This window comes from Thamnophis elegans, chromosome 16, assembly GCF_009769535.1.
Source record: "Thamnophis elegans isolate rThaEle1 chromosome 16, rThaEle1.pri, whole genome shotgun sequence".
Classification (NCBI taxonomy): domain Eukaryota; kingdom Metazoa; phylum Chordata; class Lepidosauria; order Squamata; family Colubridae; genus Thamnophis; species Thamnophis elegans.
In genome coordinates, this window is record NC_045556.1 from 6,013,900 (window position 1) to 6,033,721 (window position 19,822).

The 19,822-nt window shown below is 46.2% G+C and overlaps 1 protein-coding gene across 1 annotated transcript in view; it reads left to right on the top strand.

Annotated features, from left to right (window-relative positions):
• Positions 1-19,822, top strand: part of HCN4 (hyperpolarization activated cyclic nucleotide gated potassium channel 4) — a 61,656-nt gene that overhangs the window by 36,206 nt on the left and 5,628 nt on the right. Inside the window, exons 3-5 of the mRNA XM_032233537.1 lie at positions 5,420-5,581; positions 12,262-12,480; positions 18,366-18,512. Coding sequence (XP_032089428.1) covers positions 5,420-5,581; positions 12,262-12,480; positions 18,366-18,512 — 528 coding nt within the window. The remainder of the gene's footprint in view (positions 1-5,419; positions 5,582-12,261; positions 12,481-18,365; positions 18,513-19,822) is intronic.

A 19,822-nucleotide genomic window follows, 5' to 3' on the forward strand; every position in this document is an offset into this window, starting at 1 on the left:
TGAGGTGAGTGAAGTATTTCATTGAATACACCGCTAGTTTACTGTTTTTCTTTGAAATAAATATTCAAAAACATTATTGGTATCTATTTTTATTTTTGAAATTTACCGGTAGCTGCTGCATTTCCCACCCTAGGCTTATACTCGAGTCAATAACTTTTCCAGTTTTTTGTGGTAAAATTAGGTGCCTCGGCTTATATTCGGGTCGGCCTATACTCGAGTATATACGGTAGCTTGCCTGCCTTACAGTCATATTCATTAATTGAAGTATTCTTTTCTTCATTTGGCAGAGATGTTATACTGTACAATAATATTTTTCATCTGATTATACCATAGTCCGACATGGCATTTATTAGTAAATTGGTGACTCTCTGCAGTTTTATTATATAGGGAGCTTGGTTGTTTCTTCTTTTTAGTTTGTCCATTCTTACCTTCTCTTCTTTTTTTCCCTGGTTTTCAATCATTATTTTCTAAAGTTCAAGCTTTAGAACATAGAAGATCGAATAGTAGAGTTGGAAGGGACCTTGGAGGTCTTCTAGTCCAACCCACAGTTTGTTTAGTTCAACTTCTTTTTTTAGTTCGTTATTTCTCTCCCCCCACCCCATTTTTTCTAAAATCAAGACTAAAAGAAGTGATTTGCTTGATAAAACATAACATGCACACACAAAAACCTTTATGGGATATATTTGTATCGGGGCAGGTTCTGCCATTAAGGTAAAGGAGCCACTCACACATATGTGCCAGTCGTTCCCGACTCTAGGGGGCGATGCTCATCTCCGTTTCAAAGCCGAAGAGCCAGCTCTGTCCGAAGACGTCTCTGTGTGGTCATGTGGCCAGCATAACTCAATGCCAAAGGAGCATGGAATGCTGTTCCCTTCCCACCAAAGGTGGTCCCTATTTTTCTACTTGCATTTTTGACGTGCTTTCGAACTGATAGGTTGGCAGAAGCTGAGACAAGTCATGGGAGCTCACTCCGTTACGTGGCGCTGGGGATTCGAACTGCCGAACGGCCGACCTTTCTGATCAACACGCTCAGGGTCTTAGCCACTGAGCCACGGTGTCCTCTTTTCTGCCATTAAAGAGAGCGTCAATATCATAAATTGCTAGCAAGGAGGTTTTTTAACCCAGAAAAAAATATCTTAAGTCAAAGGTGGCCTTTTTTCCGGTGGTTTTCTTGACAACAATGCAAAACAAAAAAAGTGGTTTGCGGGTGCTAGACCAATTTTTCCATTTCTCATATTGCTGATCTTTCTTCGTGGTCTTCCTTCCAAGTGCCTTTCCAGGTTGGGGAACCCTACTCAGCATCTCCCGGATCAGCCAAGGCTGGTTAACTGCTGCCATCTACTGCGATACTCTTGTTAGTTAGTTATTATTATTTTTTCTCCTTGTAATTTTACTTCCAGGCCTAGAGAGGAATAACGCCTTTTGGTTTTTTTGCCGTGGTTTATTTCACGGCTCAAAATATAATGTAGCTCAGGGGTGTCAAACTCGATTTCAGGGAGGGCCGCATCAGGGTTGCGTTTGACTTTGGTGGGGGCCAGGGTCAGCGTGGCCAGTTCGACGTCACCGGTGTCGGGGTCGCCTCTGGCGGCCCAGGTGCTCCGTCAGCGAAAACGGGCTCCCAAGCTCCGTTTATGGCTGCAACGGGTTCCTGAAACCGGTTCCACCACAAAACCGCGGTAGACTAAAGCGCGCTCAACGAAAGCGCGTACCTGACGTCATCACAGCGCAACGAAAACATCACACTGTGAGCGGTAAAGTTAAAATTAACGCGAAAACCTTACCCTAACCCCCCCAAACCTAACCCTAACCCTAACCCTAAACCTAACCCTAAACCTAACCCTTAACCTAACCCTAAACCTAACCCTAACGCTTAACGTAACCCTAAACCTAACCCTAACCCTAACCCTTAACCTAACCCTAACCCTAAACCTAACCCTTACTTTTACGTGAATCGGCTTGCTTTAAAAGCGCTTTTTAAAGCGCCCTTTTTTCTCCGTGGTCGTATTTGTCGCGCTGCTGATGACGTCAGGTACGCGCTTTAATCGTGCGCACTTTAGTGGACCGCGGTTTTGTCGTGCCACGCCTGAAACCGTCTGCCGGCGAAAACGGAGCTTGGGAAAGGCACTCGTAGTCCTCCTGAGCGCTGTCTTCTCTGGTACCGGCACTGTGGACTGACCCTTTGGGTTTTTTTTCCAGGGCGGCCCTGTGGGCCACATCTAAGCACCCCGTGGGCCGGATCCAGCCCCCGGGCCCTGAGTTTGACACCCTTGACGTATCTGATCTTGGCGGGCATTGGGTACCTCTTTGATTTAGAAAGGCAGGCAGGAGTGTTAGCTGCTCCTGGATCCACAGCTGAGTTTTGATCACCATCTATCAGCTGTGACCAGGGGGGCATTTGCCCAGGTTCGCCTGGTGCGCCAGTTGCGGCCCTACCTGAATCGGGAGGCTCTCACGACAGTCACTCGAGCCCTTGTGATCTCTAAGCTGGAATACTGCAATGTGCTCTACATGGGGCTGCCCTTGAAGAGCACCCGGAGACTTCAGCTAGTACAGAACGCGGCCGCGCGAGTGATCGTGGGCGCACCTCGGTTCGCCCACATAACACCTATCCTCCGCGAGCTGCGCTGGCTGCCTGTGGATCTCCGGGTGCAATTCAAGGTCTTACTTACCACCCATAAAGCGCTCCATGGTAGTGGATCTGACTATCTGAGAGACCGCCTTCTGCCAATAACCTCCCTGCGTCCCATCAGATCGCATAGAGCGGGCCTCCTCCGTATTCCATCCGCCAGTCAGTGCCGACTGGCGACCACCCGGAGGAGAGCCTTCTCAGTTGCTGCTCCGACGCTATGGAACAATCTCCCCGTGGAGATTCGTACCCTGACCACAGTCCAGGCCTTCCGTACAGCACTCAAGATCTGGCTAGCCTGTCAGGCCTGGGGATAAATTTTATTGCCCCTCCCGAATGCTGAGTGAATGTTGTGTTTTAGTACTTTTTAGTTATCTCACATTTTTTTTTCTCTGTAATTTGTCTTTCACCCCCTTTCCCTTACTATTGTAAGCCGCCCTGAGTCCCCTCAGGGAAAAGGGCGGCCTATAAATGCTAAATAAATACGAAATACGAAATGCTCCTGTTCCAATTACCTCCACCAGACCGATTAGATCCCACAGAGTAGGCCTCCTCCGAATTCCATCCGCCGGCCAGTGTCGACTGGCGACTACCCGGAGGAGAGCCTTCTCTGTGGCTGCTCCGAACCTCTGGAACGAACTCCCCGTGGAGATTCGCACCCTCACCACCCTCCAGGCCTTCTGCAAAGCCCTTAAAACCTGGCTGTTCCGACAGGCCTGGGGCTAAAGAACCGTTGCCCCTATCTCGAATGGTATGATTGTTGCGTGTTTTAAATTATGTATTGTTTTGTGTTGTTGTTAATTTGTCTGTATCCCCCTTCCCTGGTTTGAGTTGTGAGCCGCCCTGAGTCCCCCTTTGGGGGGAAAGGGCGGCATACAAATGAAATAAACATTCAAACATTCGAACATTCATTCTTGAAAATACACAAACACACACACACACACACACACACACACACACACACCCTGAGCCAGCCCAACTTTGCATTCAAATTTAATCTGACTCTTGTTTGGAGGGAGGATTTGGGTGATGTTATTTTTCCCAGGGCCAGGACTCTGCTGAGAATCGCAAAGCTCCCGTCTCCCGATAGCCTTTGTGAGTTGTGCATTAACGTCGAAAAGGATGCGAAACCCGCCTTTTGCACAACGCGGCACCTCTGCCTTCCACCGACGTCTGAAGAGCGCTTGGAAGGAACAGTTCTACCTCGTGGACAAAATAAGTCGCTTGATCAAAGGGATTGCCTGGCAACGAGGCAGATTTGGCGGCAATGTCCATGTAAATAAGTCAGCTGCGTTTCCAATACCTCCACACTCTGCCAGATCTACTCTTTCTCCAAGAGCCAGGAGATCTCTCGGAGAAGAGCTCTGCCAGTTCTGATTGTTGGCGGTATGGGAAGCCAGCTGTCTTCTCCAGAGATCCCTGTGAGCCAAGAGGCCAGTCGTACCAAGGCCTGGCCTTGAAAACGATCATCTCTTGGGCATCTCTTAAGCTTCACGAGATCCTGACAGCTCATTGTGGTTTAAAAAAAAAGGCTGCCGATTAGATAGACGTATTCTTGAAGCGGAACTGCTACTTCAGAAGATGACGTGGTGATTAGAGAAATGAACTGGATTTGGAGTTTTTAGATTCCCCTATGGAGTCAGGGACGCGCTGGCTCAGTGGCTACGACGCTGAGCTTGTCGATCAGAAAGGTCAGGGGTTCGAACCCCTAGCACCGCGTAATGGAGTGAGCTCCCATGACTTGTCCCAGCTCCTGCCAACCTAGCAGTTCGAAAGCACGTAACAAATGCAAGTAGAAAAATAGGGACCACCTTTGGTGGGAAGGTAACGGCGTTCCATGCGCCTTCGGCATTGAATCATGCCGACCCCATGACCACAGAGACGTGTTCGGATAGCGCTGGCTCTTCAGCTTTGAAATGGAGACGAGCACCGTCCCCTAGAGTCAGGAACAACTAGCACATATGTGCGAGGGGAACCTTTATGGACTCAGGAAGCTCCCTGGGTGAGATCAAGCCAATAATTATCTGGCCGATTGGCTGGTTGGATGGTCTAGCTTGAGAAGGCTATCATCCCAAGAAGATAACGAGTCCATATTGTTGGCAGTGAACTTTGTTAGGTAAGCTCCCCGTTGGGAGAGCGAGTACATTCAGCAAAGCGTTGTGAGAGTTGTGTTGGAGAACACACAAACCAGCATACAGAGACACTGCAGTTTAAATAGGCTTTTACTTTCGTGGAAATAGAGGTATCAGAGTCCATCAAACAGTCCAAGTCATACACGGATAAGGCAGTCAGTCATCAACGTCTTTCAGTTAAGGGATAATCCAAATAACATAGTCCAGTATCATATAATCAGTCTAGTAATCAAAGTTTGCTACCAGTTGCAAAACTTACAATAGCTCACGGCACTTTCTAACAGCCAGCTTCCAAAAACACTCAGATCAGATCAGCCCAGCATCTAACGAACAGAGAGAGAGCTAACCGGCATTCTGGCTCCCTCTTATGGCCGATTGAGGAATACAGCACCCAATCACATTTTACAGTACGATTTAAAGAAACAGTTACAACATTGTTACATGATTTATATATTGCCAACCCAACCGTTCGATTATATTCCTAACAAACTTTACAATCCTGACATCTCCTTTTAACATCTTTTTTTCCCCAGGACTTTTTGCTTGGAGGGTGAGGGTGAGGGTGGCTCTCTCTCACATGTCTTGTGACCCATGAATCTATCGTGACATTCTTCAAAAGGATTGCATCTCTGGGGCTCACTGGTTCATCCTCTTCTTCTAGATCTTCCATATGACCTACGACCTAGCCAGTGCCGTGGTACGGATCGTCAACTTGATTGGCATGATGCTGTTGTTGTGTCATTGGGATGGCTGCCTCCAGTTCCTGGTGCCCATGCTACAAGAATTCCCAGGGGACTGTTGGGTTTCCCTGAATCGTATGGTGGTAAGTTGATGAAATCCTGGCTGGACCAGTTTGGCAATGGGGAACCATACCTGGTACAGTGAGTGGAGCTGTGATGTTCCCTGATTTCTGTGTAAGGAGATGGGGCGGGGGGGGGTGTTCTCTATTCCATCAGCCACTTCCTTATCCCTTCTCGAGTGCAAAAAAACCAGTACATTCCACCCACTTGAATTTCTTGCACACCCAGCAAGAAAAGTCAGTCTAAATTTATAACCCCTTTAAAAAGGGGGGGAAATCTAGGGCAAGATCACAGCCTAGAAAGACTTTGTTTAGTGGAGAAAAACGACTTCCGCAACAGCAGGATTTGTAGTTTTATGAGAGGAACAAGAAGAAACATTTTAAGGAATATTTCTGTGACCTTCATATCTTCCTGTACCCTCCTTCCCCAAAAATAAGACCTCCCCAGATAACAAGCCCAATCTGTCTTTTGAGCGCCTGCACTAAAATAAGCCCTTCCCCGAAAATAAGCCCTCCCAAAAAATATTGCAACAGAGCAGCAGCCATGAGGTGCTCACGCTCGCCGCCTCTTGCACCTCAAAAATAATAAGACCTCCCCGAAAATAAGGCCAAGTGCTTATTTTGGGGGTGGGTGGGTCAAAAGAAAATAAGACTGTCAACTCATAAAGCATTTGCATGACTGTTATCAAGTTGCCATGGTGAGGAAAGGGGGGGGCACATTCCACGCATACATTCAGCTAGAGTCCAATCTCAGATTACTACAGGCTTGTGAGGCGTGCACCTCGTTGGTGAATGTGATTTATGACACAGACTGAGGGGAGGGAGGAAATGGGGGTAAAGTTCAGCCATAATTTAAATGAGTTCAGATCTGATTGCAATGGGGGAATTGACGAAATGTTGTTCCTAATAAATGACCGGATTTCTTTTGAAACCTGGCTCGAGGCTCATGAATTAATTAGGGCATCTTTTGGAAACCTGACAAAGAGCCTGTCTTATTTTCAGGGAAACAAGGTAATATGTGAGAGAAAGTGTCCATAATGTAGATGTTGCTTCAGGGCACCTGCAATCAGGAAATGATCTTAGTCCCATTTAGATATGTATGTATGTATGTATGTATGTATGTATGTATGTATGTATGTATGTATGTATGTGTGCATGGATGGATAGATGGATGGATGCATGGATGGCTCAATGAATGAATGGATTAAGGAATGAATGGATCAGTGAATGAATGGATTAAGAAATGAATGGATCAGTGAATGAATGGATGAAGGAATGAATGGATCAGTGAATGAATGGATGAAGGAATGAATGGATCAATGCATGAATGGATTAAGGAACATCAATGTATCAGGCGAGAGGATAAATATATTACGTCCTTCCCTTCCACCTTAGCTTCAAAGTTCTTCATATTTTGTGAATGAATCCTTTAATTAGAATTCATACCTCGGTGGTTGGCAAACTATGGCATGTAAAGGATGCAGTATTACACCTCCCAGCAGCTCCACCCATCATGGGGAATGGTTAGGGATGCGAAAAGACTACGGATCCAGTTTATGGAGCCATTTGGGGAAGGAAGGAAGGATTTGTTGAATTCAGTTGGCAACTGCTTTGTGCTTGAAATAGAGCCCCAAAACTTGGTCTAGTTGAATCTCCTCTTCTCCAGGCACAGGGCTGAAATCCTCCCGGTTCGCTCCAGTTTGGCCGAAGCGGTAGAGACAATTGTCCTTGGTTCTGTGAACAGAACCAAGCTTTTTAAAAAAAAGCTTCTGAGCATCGCACAGCTCAGCTTTGAGTCACGCGATCATCGGAAGCTTTCCCCCCTCTTTTTGAAGCATTTTTTCCCCGCCGGTTTGGGCGAATAGGCAGGGGGAAAAAATGCTTTAAAAAGCAGTGGGGGGATGCTGCAAAAAAGAGAGAGAGGGGAGAGAGAGAAAGGAGAGGGAGGAAGGACCACAAACCTGGCACCAGATGCAGCTTTCGAGGATTCTTTGAAAGAGAACAGCAATCCAGGGCTGGAAGGGACCTGGAGGTCATCTAGTCCAACCCCCTGCTCCCGCAGGACATTATTCAAGTGAGTTTCTGCCTTTTGACACCCCCAGTCACGTGACTACCTAGCCACGCCCTCCCAGTCACATGACACACACACCCCAACCAAGCCACACCCACAGAATCGGTAGGGGGGGGGAATTAGATTTCACCACTGTCCAGGCAGGCTAAGAAGCAGAGTTGAGGTGGACCCAGCCGCTGCTCTCTGATTTGAGGATCTGGACTCAAGCCGGTCGGAGGAGGAGGAGGCAGATTGAAGGAGAAGAAGAGGCAGGGGTTGGAGTCAAGTGGGGAATCAGTTCGGAATCATTACGTGTCTACAAGCAATTCAAATCCAGCCCTCCTTTTAGTCCCTTAATGGTTACAGTTCCATGCTGGATGTTATTTGTTCATTTCGGTAAAATCAGTTTGAAATGTCAGAACATCAGTGTTGGCTGTTCTCTTGGCTTGGCCCATTTGGGGGCAATTCAGCTTCTGAGCCCACAGGCTCCTCTCGATTCCGAGAACATTTTCTACCTGGCTTTTGAAGGACATTAAGAAACGTTGAGTGGAAGGGAGACCGTTTAGAAGAAGATTGGCAAACGAAGCAGTTGAGTGCTTTCCCACTTAGCTAAACTTTGGATTTTGGACCACACCAAAATCCATGCAGTAACTAAAAGGGACATTTGTCTTTTCAGGATAACATCCTGAAGGTCAGAAGTGATGACTCCAGGCAGCTTATCCAAATACAAAAACCCAAGATATCGTCACCTCCACCTGTGACAACAATTAGAGAAATCACTTGATGTGCTCCATATCACCTTGGGGTTCTCAGGTCTGCTGCTGGCAAATCCATGTCTTGAGGACCTTTCAAAAGAGTATCAAGGTGGAAGCTGGTTTATCTCTGCAGAGATGATGTTCCACAGGAAGGAAGGTCCTTCTTCTTGGTCCCACTAGACCAGGGGGTGGGGTCCAATCCTGGCAGAGTTAAGACTTTATGGACTTCAACTCCCATGCCCACCCAGTCACCTGGCTGCCAAGCACTCCCACCTGGTCACATGGCTGCAAGCCACTCCCACAAAGTAGGCCACACCTACAGAAGAGGTTCTAAACAAATTCGAAACCCTCCACTGGCCCACATGCACCAGAACCTGGAAGTTCGGCTTTTCCAGAGCGCAACTCCCCATGAGTGTGTGCGTGCGTGTGTGTGTGTGCAACCTTTTCACACGATCTTTTCGGCACGGTGCCAGAAAGCTTCACCATCACTGCTCCACGATCTCCCCTTACAACTGTACCTCTTTGCGAAAGTCGGCTTTTTGCAAAACAGGCAAACAGAACGCCGTGACAGAACGGGTTACCTGTTCTGTGACAGCGTCCACACATGGGGAGTTGCGGAGAGCGGTATGGCACTTCAAAAATAGATCCCTCTTTTAATAAACAAATTGTTCCTGAGGCAGGATGACACATCTGTACTGCTGCTTCTGCAGAAGGTGAGGTGGCGAATGCTATTTTGGCTGGGTGCCCATGCAGCTACTTCGGTGGGGGTGGGAGGGAGGGGGGAGGAAACCGCTCTTCATTCTCTGGGAATGGAGACAGGGTGGCTCCTTGTATGTGTACACACGCCCTCTCTCGCGCACGTGCACGCATGTATGAAGGAAAGGCTATCAGCAGGAACGAGGGCAAAGGAGGCCGCAACTTGTAAAATGTGGTGACACTCACTTAACAACGCTCTTGCTTAGCAACCAAAATGTTGGCTCAGAAACTCTGGCATTTGAAGCACGCAAGTCTTAAAGCTGTCAAGTTACAAGACCCTTGCACCCCTAGCCCTTTAGGGGGAAAAAACCCCCAGGGGTGTTCAAACTTGACAGATTTAAGACTTGTGGACTTCAACTCCCAGAATTCCTCCTCTAGTCATGTTGGCTCAGGAACTCTGGCATTGAAGCCTGCAAGTCTTAAAGCTGTCAAGTTACAAGACCCTTGCACCCCTAATCCTTTAGGAAAAAAAACTCCAGGTGTTCAAACTTGATAGCTTTAAGACTTGTGGACTTCAACTCCCAGAATTCCTCCTCTTGCTTTTCATCTTGATGATGTGCAGATGGGCGGGGGGGGGGAGGGAGCTGGAACTGGTTCTAAACAGCACAGTAGATTTGTAGAAGAGGTGACAACTGGCAGGAACCCACCGCTGATGTGGGCACACAACAATCAGCTGCCTGGCATGCAGGAGCATGACAGTTTTTGGCACTTCTCCACGCACGAAGGACAGCTGATCGTGCGCACCAGAAACCTGAAAGACAAACAGGCAAGGCCGTGCGTGCCAGGCGACATGGTTTCATGTGCCAATTCGGGCATGCATGCCACAGGTTTGCCATCATGGCTCTAAGCCAATTGTCCATCTGGGTTCAGTTCCAAGTGGGGGGAGAAAGAGACTGGAAAAACATGGCAGCTGTTTGGAAAGATGGTTTTTAATGGTGGACAGGACCACACGGTTTGAGGTCCTGGGGGAGGGCAAACTACCAGAATGTAGTTGTACACTGTCATGAAATGCTTCCAGGACTCTGGCTCCGAATTTTGCCTCGAGGTTGACTCCCGAAGCCTTTTCCAGGAGTGGATAGAGCCACAAGGCAGTGGAGGTTTGTAATCGGAGTTTCCCTTCTCCTAGAAGTTGGTTCTGCCGCTTGATCTGCCGTTGGGGCGTAGAGCCCTCTTCCGCCTTCCAAACCGTTGACCGTCTTCTCCTGTAACCATGGAAAGGGACCCTTACGAGGGGCTACCAGCCGGGCCAGCTGGACCAAGGCTTTTTAAGGAGGTGTTACTCCTCCATCACTCACCCTTTGTTCTGGTTTGTGACAGGCAGAGCCTGGCTTCCCAAACGTTGGGCCCAGGATGGCGGGTTTTTATTTATTTACTTACTTACTTATTTATATCTATGGCATTCAGAGGGCATGAAGATGGATTTTTGGTGGGGTTGAAGATACTTTAGGCTTTGGAAAGGAAGCCCTGTTGTGGCTTCCACTCCCAACCATTTGATATGAAGATGTCTCCTTAGATGTTGAGGCATGTCTCTTCTCTGGATTCGGACAGCTTAAAAGGTTTAGATCCTCAGTTTAGATAACGTGGACGTCTAAACTCACTTGAAAGGATTTCCGCGGGGGTTCATGCCGAGATTATATGTTGTTTCCTGTCTCGTCTACCAGGACATCTTTGTGTTTGGCTAAGTCTACGTTCAGAAGCTTCCCGTATTTGTCCATCTAGAACAGTCTTTCTCACGTTTGATAACTGTGAAGGTGTGTGGACTTCAATTCCCAGAATTCTTGCGCGTGGAGCTGGCATTCACACGGTTTAGGATGATCATGGTTCAGATAGACTGATCGAGATACATATATAATAGGAAAAAAACGCAAGGCCAAAGAGGGAATCCTCAGGAAGATCAGCCAGGTTCCAAGAGGACCTTCTGGGACAATACTCCAAGCAACACAATCACTTTCAGACTAGTGGCATTGATAGGAGTAGAAATCCCCCCCCAAAGACAAAATTTTGATTGTGCTGTTGTGAGAGCCGAGGTGGCGCAGTGGTTAAATGCAGCACTGCAGGCTACTTCAGCTGACTGCAGTTCGGCTGTTCAAATCTCACCGGCTCAAGGTTGACTCAGCCTTCCATCCTTCCGAGGTGGGTAAAATGAGGACCCGGATTGTTGTTGTGGGCAATATGCTGACTCTATAAACCGCTTAGAGAGGGCTGAAAGCCCTATGAAGCGGTATATAAGTCTAACTGCTATTGCTATTGCTATCTTGTCTTTTTGGACATTCCCCACCCCCTGGACAGCACTGCTCCAAACAGATGTGTTCTGACCGAGGCTTCCCAAGAGCAGGAGGCAAATTCCTTGTCCTGACAAAAACCCCTTTGATTAATTCGCTGTGAATTCTGCTCATTCACATCCAGCAAAGTCTTTCAAAGGAGGATTTGCAGTCACAGACCTCATCTGGCTTGGAGAGCTGCCAGGCCGAGATCTGCAAAACTTGGCAAGGAGTCTCGGAGAGTCACCAACCAATTAAGTGAACTAATGGTCTCCTGCAAGCTCCACTTCCCTTTCGCTCCTCTTTTATTCCCTCTGGGAGGGGCCATTCACAGTCCACCTGTAGCCTTACTCCCAAGTCGACCCCTGTTCTTTAGCTGTTCCCTTCGTCTGGAAACTCTGTGCATTCGCACACTGGGAACAGGCTCCAGCTGTTTGTCTGCCTCATTGATGTCTGACTCTGAAGGCAGTTGATAACTGGCATACGGCTCTGGCCCACTCTCTGCCTCCGACGCAAAGCCCTCCTCAGAGCCTTCCCCAGACTCCAGGACTGGCCCAGTTTCCTCTCCCACTTCCTCACTGTCTGAATCTGCTGCCAGCTCTGCTGGCAGGCCACAACAAGATGCTAGTCAAGTGCATTTTGAGAAATTAGAAAGAGAACTGGTTGCAATTTACTGGTCTGACTTGAGGCTCTCACCAGCCAGCCCCTGGTGTGTGTTCAAACTTGGAACTAGCAAGGTATGGCATGCCTGGCAGACTCCCGCTGACCCTTCAGAGTTGATGGGAATGGTGGTGGAATACCGAGTGCAGGGAAGCTAGTCCCACCTCGTCCCATTGTGTCCATCTCATTTTGTGTAACTCTCGTGTCTGTCTGTCTCTTTAGAACGACTCCTGGGGAAAGCAGTACTCGTATGCGCTGTTCAAGGCTATGAGTCACATGCTCTGTATCGGCTACGGACAGCAAGCCCCAGTGGGCATGTCTGATGTGTGGCTCACAATGTTAAGCATGATCGTTGGTGCCACGTGCTACGCCATGTTCATCGGCCACGCCACGGCCCTTATCCAGTCTCTGGATTCCTCGCGGCGACAGTATCAGGAGAAGGTAAGTGGCTTCTTAGGTGGATTTGGGGAGAAGGTTCAGCAGCTGGATCATTCTCGGATCCAGGCGCTGGTGAGGAGCGGTCCAGGGAATGGATCCTTCTCATCAGCTGCCCCTCCTTTTCTTCACCCCGAGAAAGATCAGAAAGGCAGCCTCCTGAAGCCCCTTTCCCAAGATAGCGTGGAACAAGTCGATGAAATCAACCCCAGTTAAGAACAGTATAGAAATACAGCCACAATCCCATCCCACGAATAAAGGCCGCCATCTGTCTTTTTATTTTTTCCTAGGCTGCCCTCTTGTCAAGTAACTCTAAGCTACTTACAAAGATTATTATTATTTTTTGCAAAAACTATCAAAAGCATGAAGTTTTGCAGAAAATTGTCCAATGCTGCAAATGTGTTTGTGTGATAGATACAAGAGATAGATGATAGGGATAGATAGATAGATAGATAGATAGATAGATAGATAGATAGATAGATAGATAGATAGATAGATAGATAGATAGAGATAGATGATAGATAGATAGATAGATAGATAGATAGATAGATAGATAGATAGATAGATAGATAGATAGATAGATAGATAGATTAGATAGATAGATAGATAGATAGATGATAGATAGATAGATAGATAGATAGATAGATAGATAGATAGATAGATGATAGATAGATAGATAGATAGATAGATAGATAGATAGATAGATAGATAGATAGATAGATAGATAGATACGTAGGTAGGTAGGCAGGCAGGCAGGCAGACAGACAGACAGACAGACAGACAGACAGATTTTAGGTTTAGGTTTATTGACATTTGTATGCCGCCCACTCCCTAGGGACTCTGGGCGGCTTATAGACAAAACAAGGGACATATATAAAAATTAAAATAAGAATACAATTATTTAAAATTTTTCACATCATGCATACTTCTTAGAGTGGGGCTGGATACTCACCAACAGCCCCAGGCCTGCCGGAACAGCCAGGTCTTAGTAGCTTTACGGAAGGCCGGAAGAGTAGTAAGGGTCCGGATCTCTACGGGATGGATGGATGGATAGATAGATAGATAGATAGATAGATAGATAGAGATAGATAGATAGAGATAGATAGATAGATAGATAGATAGATAGATAGAGATAGATAGATAGATAGATAGATAGATAGATAGATAGATATAGATAGATAGATAGATAGATAGATAGATAGATAGATAGATAGATAGATAGGAGAGAGAGAGGAATAATTAAGTCATAGACAAAGATTGAGAGTGAAATGATAGGTGATAGGTAGATGATAGATCAGATAGGTAGATAGGAAGGTAGGTAGGTGGATGGATGGATGGATGGATGGATGGATGGATGAATGAATGGACGGATGGATGGACAGACAGACCGATGGGTAGAAGAGAGAGACAGACAGACAGAGGAATAATTAAATCATAGGCAAAGATTAATAGAGAGTGAAATGATAGGTGATAGGTAGATGATAAATAGATAGATAGATAGATAGATAGATAGATAGATAGATGGATGGATGGATGGATGGATGGATGGATGGATGGATGGATGGATGGATGGATGGATGGGCGGGCAGGCAGGCAGGCAGGCAGGCAAACCTGGCGGGTTGTAAAGCACTGTAAAGCAGTATATAAGTCTAAGTGCTATTGCTATATTGCAGTGTAAGCTGTAAACCGCTTAGAGAGGGCTGTAAAGCACTGTAAAGCAGTATATAAGTCTAAATGCCAAATGCAATTGCTATTTGGCCACACCATCGACGGATCTTTTTGTTATAGATGCCAAAAAAAAATAAATGTTTGGAAAACCTTGTGTGAACCAGTGAGAATGAATGCATAAAATTCCCCGGGGTGTGTGTGTGTGTTTGTGGGGATAATCAGAGTTAGGGATTCACAATCCCATCCGTGTTCCTCTGCTTTTTAATGATGTCTGCCTCGTTCTGTGGCCTGCCCAGCAGATACGTTTAGTTCCATCTTTTGGTTCCACCCAATTTGATTTGTTAAGATTTTTGTGTGTGTGTCTGTTTGAAGTCAACCCAGCGTGGATTCTTTTTCCTCTCTCGTTCTTCTTTCAGCGATTTATTTTATTTTATTTCCCCGCACTCCTTTTCTGATTTCTCTTTCTCTTGTCGCTTTCGGACTGCTAGTTGGAGGATGAGTGGTGGGTAGAACTTAATTATGATCCTGTGTGGGAGACAGAAAGAGAAAGAAATAGGCACTGGTGTTTTCTTAAGCACAGGGCAATGAGAACTGAGCAACCAGCAGAAAAAGCCAAACAGACTAGAATGCCCGCTCAAATAAAATCGGCGAGAAATATTTGAATTGCGAAGGAATCTTTTGAATGTAAGAGACAAATGGATTTGAAAGAAAAACGCCATTCTTTTGAAGTCCACATTCTGGACAAATAGGACTGTTAGTTTGAAACAGGGGTCAAAGAGGCCATCTATATTAAAATTGAATAGTCCCCTCCCAACGGAGGGGCGAGGGATATGACACCACCTATCTCCTGTTTTGTAGGGTGGCTCAGTGGCTAAGGCGCTGTGCTTGTCGATCAGAAAGGTCGGCAGTTCGGCAGTTCGAATCCCCAGCGCCGCGTAATGGAGTGAGCTCCCGTGACTTGCCCCAGCTTCTGCCCAACCTAGCAGTTTGAAAGCACGTAAAAAATGCAGGTAGAAAAATAGGCACCACCTTTGGTGGGAAGGGAACAGAGGTGGGTTCCTACCAGTTCGCACCTATTCGGTAGAACCGGTTCGTCAAATCTACCAAACCGGTTAGAAGAGGTTCCACCAGTGGACCCGGAAAGCAGGCCACACCTACAGAAGGGGTTCCAAAATTTTTTGAAACCCACCACTGGAAGGGAACAGCGTTCCGTGCGCCTTTGGCGCTGAGTCATGCCAGCCACATGACCACGAAGGCATCTTCGGACAGCGCTGGCTCTTTGGCTTTGAAACGGAGATGAGCACTGCCCCCTAGAGTTGGGAACAACTGGCATATATGTGCGAGGGGAAGCTTTACCTTTTATCTCCTGTTTGCAACACGGTCCTTTCAGCAGTTCCAAGAGAGTCTCACACCCATTTGCACGATTTAAGTGACCCCCCCCTCAAAAGGATCCCCATAAAACCTCTAAGTGGCCTCAACAATTCTCAGAAAGAACGCTAACAACCAGAGGACTACAAGGAATATAAATCCTTCCATCCTGCGCCATTCAGTCAGAACTGAAGAAGCTTCTTGGATGAGAAGTGGACTTTTGAATGGAAGACACCTACCCCAAGCCAATTGATATTTCGAAGTCTTTCTGCTGTTGTGTTTATTATTATTTTTTTAGATAACACAAATGTGGTTCTGAGCTTCTGATTAGTACAATTATTTTTATGAAAATCATGGGTGCAAATAGAATAGAATAACAGAGTTGGAAGGGACCTTGGAGGTCTTCTAGTCCAACCCCCTGCTTAGGCAGGAAACCCTACACCATTTCAGACAAATGGTTATCCAACATCTTTTTGAAAACTTCCAGGGTTGGAGCATTCACAACTTATGGGGGCAAGTTGTTTCACTGGTTAATTGTTTAACTGTCAGGAAATTTCTCCTTAGTTCTAAGTTACTTCTCTTCTTGATTAGTTTCCACCCATTGCTTCTTGTTCTACCCTCAGGTGCTTTGGAGAATAATTTGACTCCCTCTTCTTTGTGGCAACCCCTGAGATATTGGCGACATGCTATCATGTCTCCCCTAGTCTTTCTGTTCCTAAACTAGACATACCCAGTTCCTGCAAATGTTCTTCATATGTTTTAGGCTCCAGTCCCCTAATCATCTTCATTGCTCTTCTCTGCACTTTCCAGAATCTCCACATCTTTTTTTACATTTTTGGCCAAACCTTAGTTTATCCCAGCTTAGACCTTACTCTAATAGTAATAGTTAACCACCTTTGTCTAACAATAATAGTTCCAAAAAGAAAAGATTAATTATAATGTTGCTAATTTGGCTTGTGTGTGGTTTTTCTCTCTATTTTTTAAAATATGATCATTTTAGCTCTTAAGCTACAACTTTCATGCAATTTCTAATTCTGGTTTGGGGCAGTTTATTATCGGGGGGGGGCAGTGGAAGAGGGAGTGGTGGATCAAACAGGTGCAAGTACATTGTTCACCAGCTCTCTCTGCTGCTGGGAATCCATTTGGCTTCTGCACGCCAAAGCTGAAAGGCAGTAAATTGTAGAGATTTGGTGCAGATCTCATTTCAAAGTCACTGCCTGAGACGGCTTCCTTTCTGCTTGATTCTGCCCATAAAAATGACGGATTGGTGCCCTGTGGCACAGATGGGGGAGAGGTGGAAAGAGAAGGAGGCACGTGAGCAGAATTTAATGGAAGGCCATCACTACGACATCACTACTGGACTAGAAGACCTCCAAGGTCCCTTCCAGCTCTGTTGTATTCTGTTCTGTTCTGTTCTGTTCTGTTCTGCTCTGCTCTGCTCTGCTCTGCTCTGCTCTGCTCTGCTCTACTCTACTCTACTCCTTATTTTCTTCTCTTCTAAATTCTCTTCTTCTCTTCTAAATTCTCTTCTTCTCTTCTAAATTCTATTCTTCTCTTCTAAATTCTATTCTCTTCTAAATTCTATTTTATTCTAAATTCTATTCTATTCTACTCTACTCCTTATTCTGTTCTCTTCTAAATTCTCTTATTCTCTTCTCTTCTCAAGTTTATTCTTCTAAATTCTCTTCTCTTCTAAATTCTATTGTTCTATTCTATTATAAATTTTACTTTTTTCTTCTAAATTCTATTCTTCTAAATTCTATTCTATTCTAAATTCTATTCTTCTCTTCTAAATTCTCTTCTAAATTCTATTCTACTCTACTCCTTATTCTGTTCTCTTCTAAATTCTCCTCTTCTCTTCTAAAGTTTATTCTTCTAAATTCTCTTCTCTTCTAAATTCTATTGTTCTATTCTATTTTAAATTCTATTCTTCTCTTCTAAATTTTACTCTTTTCTTCTAAATTCTATTCTTCTCTTCTAAATTCTGTTCTATTCTAAATTCTATTCTTCTCTTCTAAATTCTGTTCTATTCTAAATTCTATTCTATTCTATTCTTCTCTTCTCCTAGCACAGCTTCTGGGTGGATCCTGTTGGATTGTTTGAAGGGTGATAGATCAGACATAGAAATGGATCCTTCAAACACATCCTCCCAACATCTCAGAGAAATAGATTTCTCCAAGGGGCTTACTGGAAGGAATGAAGTCCTGGACTTATGGCTCCAGTTTTGGGCCAGAATTTTGACTGTTAAGGGTTGTTAGTGAGTTGCATCGGATTTCACAATCCTTTCTGCCATGGTGGTTAAGAGAGTCACTGCAGCTGTTAGGCGAATCGTGTAGTCCTTAAGTGAATTGGCTTCCCTCGTTGATTCTGCTTGTTTGAAGCCCACTGGGACAGTCACCAAGGGTGACCACAGGACTGTAGGATGCTGGAACCATTGGAAATAGAAGTTGGTTTCCAACCACTGGGATATTCTTCTAAGCGTGAGAAGAAAAGGAGGCTGGTGATGATCTCTAGCCATGCCAAAAGAACTGAGGTGGCGCAGTGGTTAAATGCAGCACTGCAGGCTACTTCAGCTGACTGCAGTTCTGCAGTTCGGCTGTTCAAATCTCACCGGCTCAGGGTTGACTCAGCCTTCCATCCTTCCAAGGTGGGTAAAATGAGGACCCGGATTGTTGTTGGGAGCGATATGCTGACTCTGTAAACCGCCTAGAGAGGGCTGAAAGCCCTATGAAGTGGTATATAAGTCTAACTGCTATTGCTATGTCCATTTTTGATTCTGGAATAGGAGTATAAATAGCATGCATTAAAGTTAGGTCAAAACCCCTCTTGATGGGTCCTGTTTTCTCTCCATACAGTACAAGCAAGTCGAACAATACATGTCCTTCCACAAACTTCCAGCTGAGATGCGCCAGAGAATCCATGACTACTATGAACATCGGTACCAGGGCAAAATGTTTGATGAGGAGAGCATCCTGGGAGAACTAAGTGAGCCCCTGAGAGAGGTGAGCAGTATAAAGATGGAGGAAGCACAAGTCAACGGTGCCGATAGAAGAGAATATTTGTAGCTGAGGGTTGAATTCTGCGTGATGTGGCCCGCCAGCGGCCAGGGGAGCTGGCAGCAGATTCGGACAGTGAGGAGGGTTGGGGAGGAACCTGGGCCAGTCCTGGAGTCTGGGGAAGGCTCTGATGAGGGTTCTGTGACAGAGGCAGAGAGGGGGCCAGAGCCATATGCCAGTTATTAGCTGCCTTCAGAGTCAGACATCAGTGAGGCAGATGAACAGCTGGAGCCTGTTCCCAGTGTGCGCATGCGCAGAGTGGCCAGACGAAGGGAGCAGCTACGGAACAGGGGCCGACTTGGGAGTAAGGCCACAGGTGGACGGTGAATGGCCCCTCCCAGAGAAAATAAAAGAGGAGCGAAAGGGGAGTGGAGTTTGCAGGAGACCATTAGTTCGCTTCATTGGTTCGTGACTCCCCGAGACTCCTTGCCAAGTTTTGCAGACATGGGCCTGGCAGCTCTCCAAGCCAGCTAAGGTCTGTGACTGTAAATCCTCCATGGAAAGACTTTGCTGGGCTCCTTGGTGCTCTCTGAGCTTGGTGGGTTTTTTTTGAAGACATTTCATGACCCAACTAGGTTACATCCTCAGAGCCAAAGAGGGCGCGGTTTATGGAATTGAGGAGGAGTCCTTGGTGCGCTCTCTGAGCTGGGTGGTTTTCTTGAAGAAATGATGATGATGTTACTTAGTTGAGTGAAAACCACCAAGCTCAGAGAGTATGGAGGTCAAAGGGGCTGAAAGAGCTTGAAACTACCTAGGGCAGTGATGGTGAATCTTTTTGGTAGCGAGTGGCCAACCTGGAACGTGTGCAAATGTGAGCATGCGCACTGGAGCACCAAAAATCTGAAGACCAGCTGGCCGGCCCACGCATGCCTGGTTTCTGGCTGGTTTTTGGCCCATTTTTCGGGTGGCTTTTCAGGCTAGTTTTGCCCTGAAAAATGTCCGGAAAACAGCCCCAAAATGTCCTGAAAATAGTCTGTTTTGGGCTGTTTTCCAGGGTGTTTTCAGGCACCTGTGAAGACCAGCTGGTCAACGTGGATGTTAGAAACCAGAGAACAGCTGGCGACGGTGCCCATGCCCACAGAGAGGGATTTGTGTGCCATCTCAGGCAGGTGTGCCCTAGGTTTGCCATCACAGATCGAGGGCCTTAAACAATAGAGCTGATTCCCATATGAGAAGAGGAGATTAATCAACTTATACGCAAGGTGTTTGGCTTGATTAATCTACTGAATGATGAAGCCTGAACCCACAGCACACGA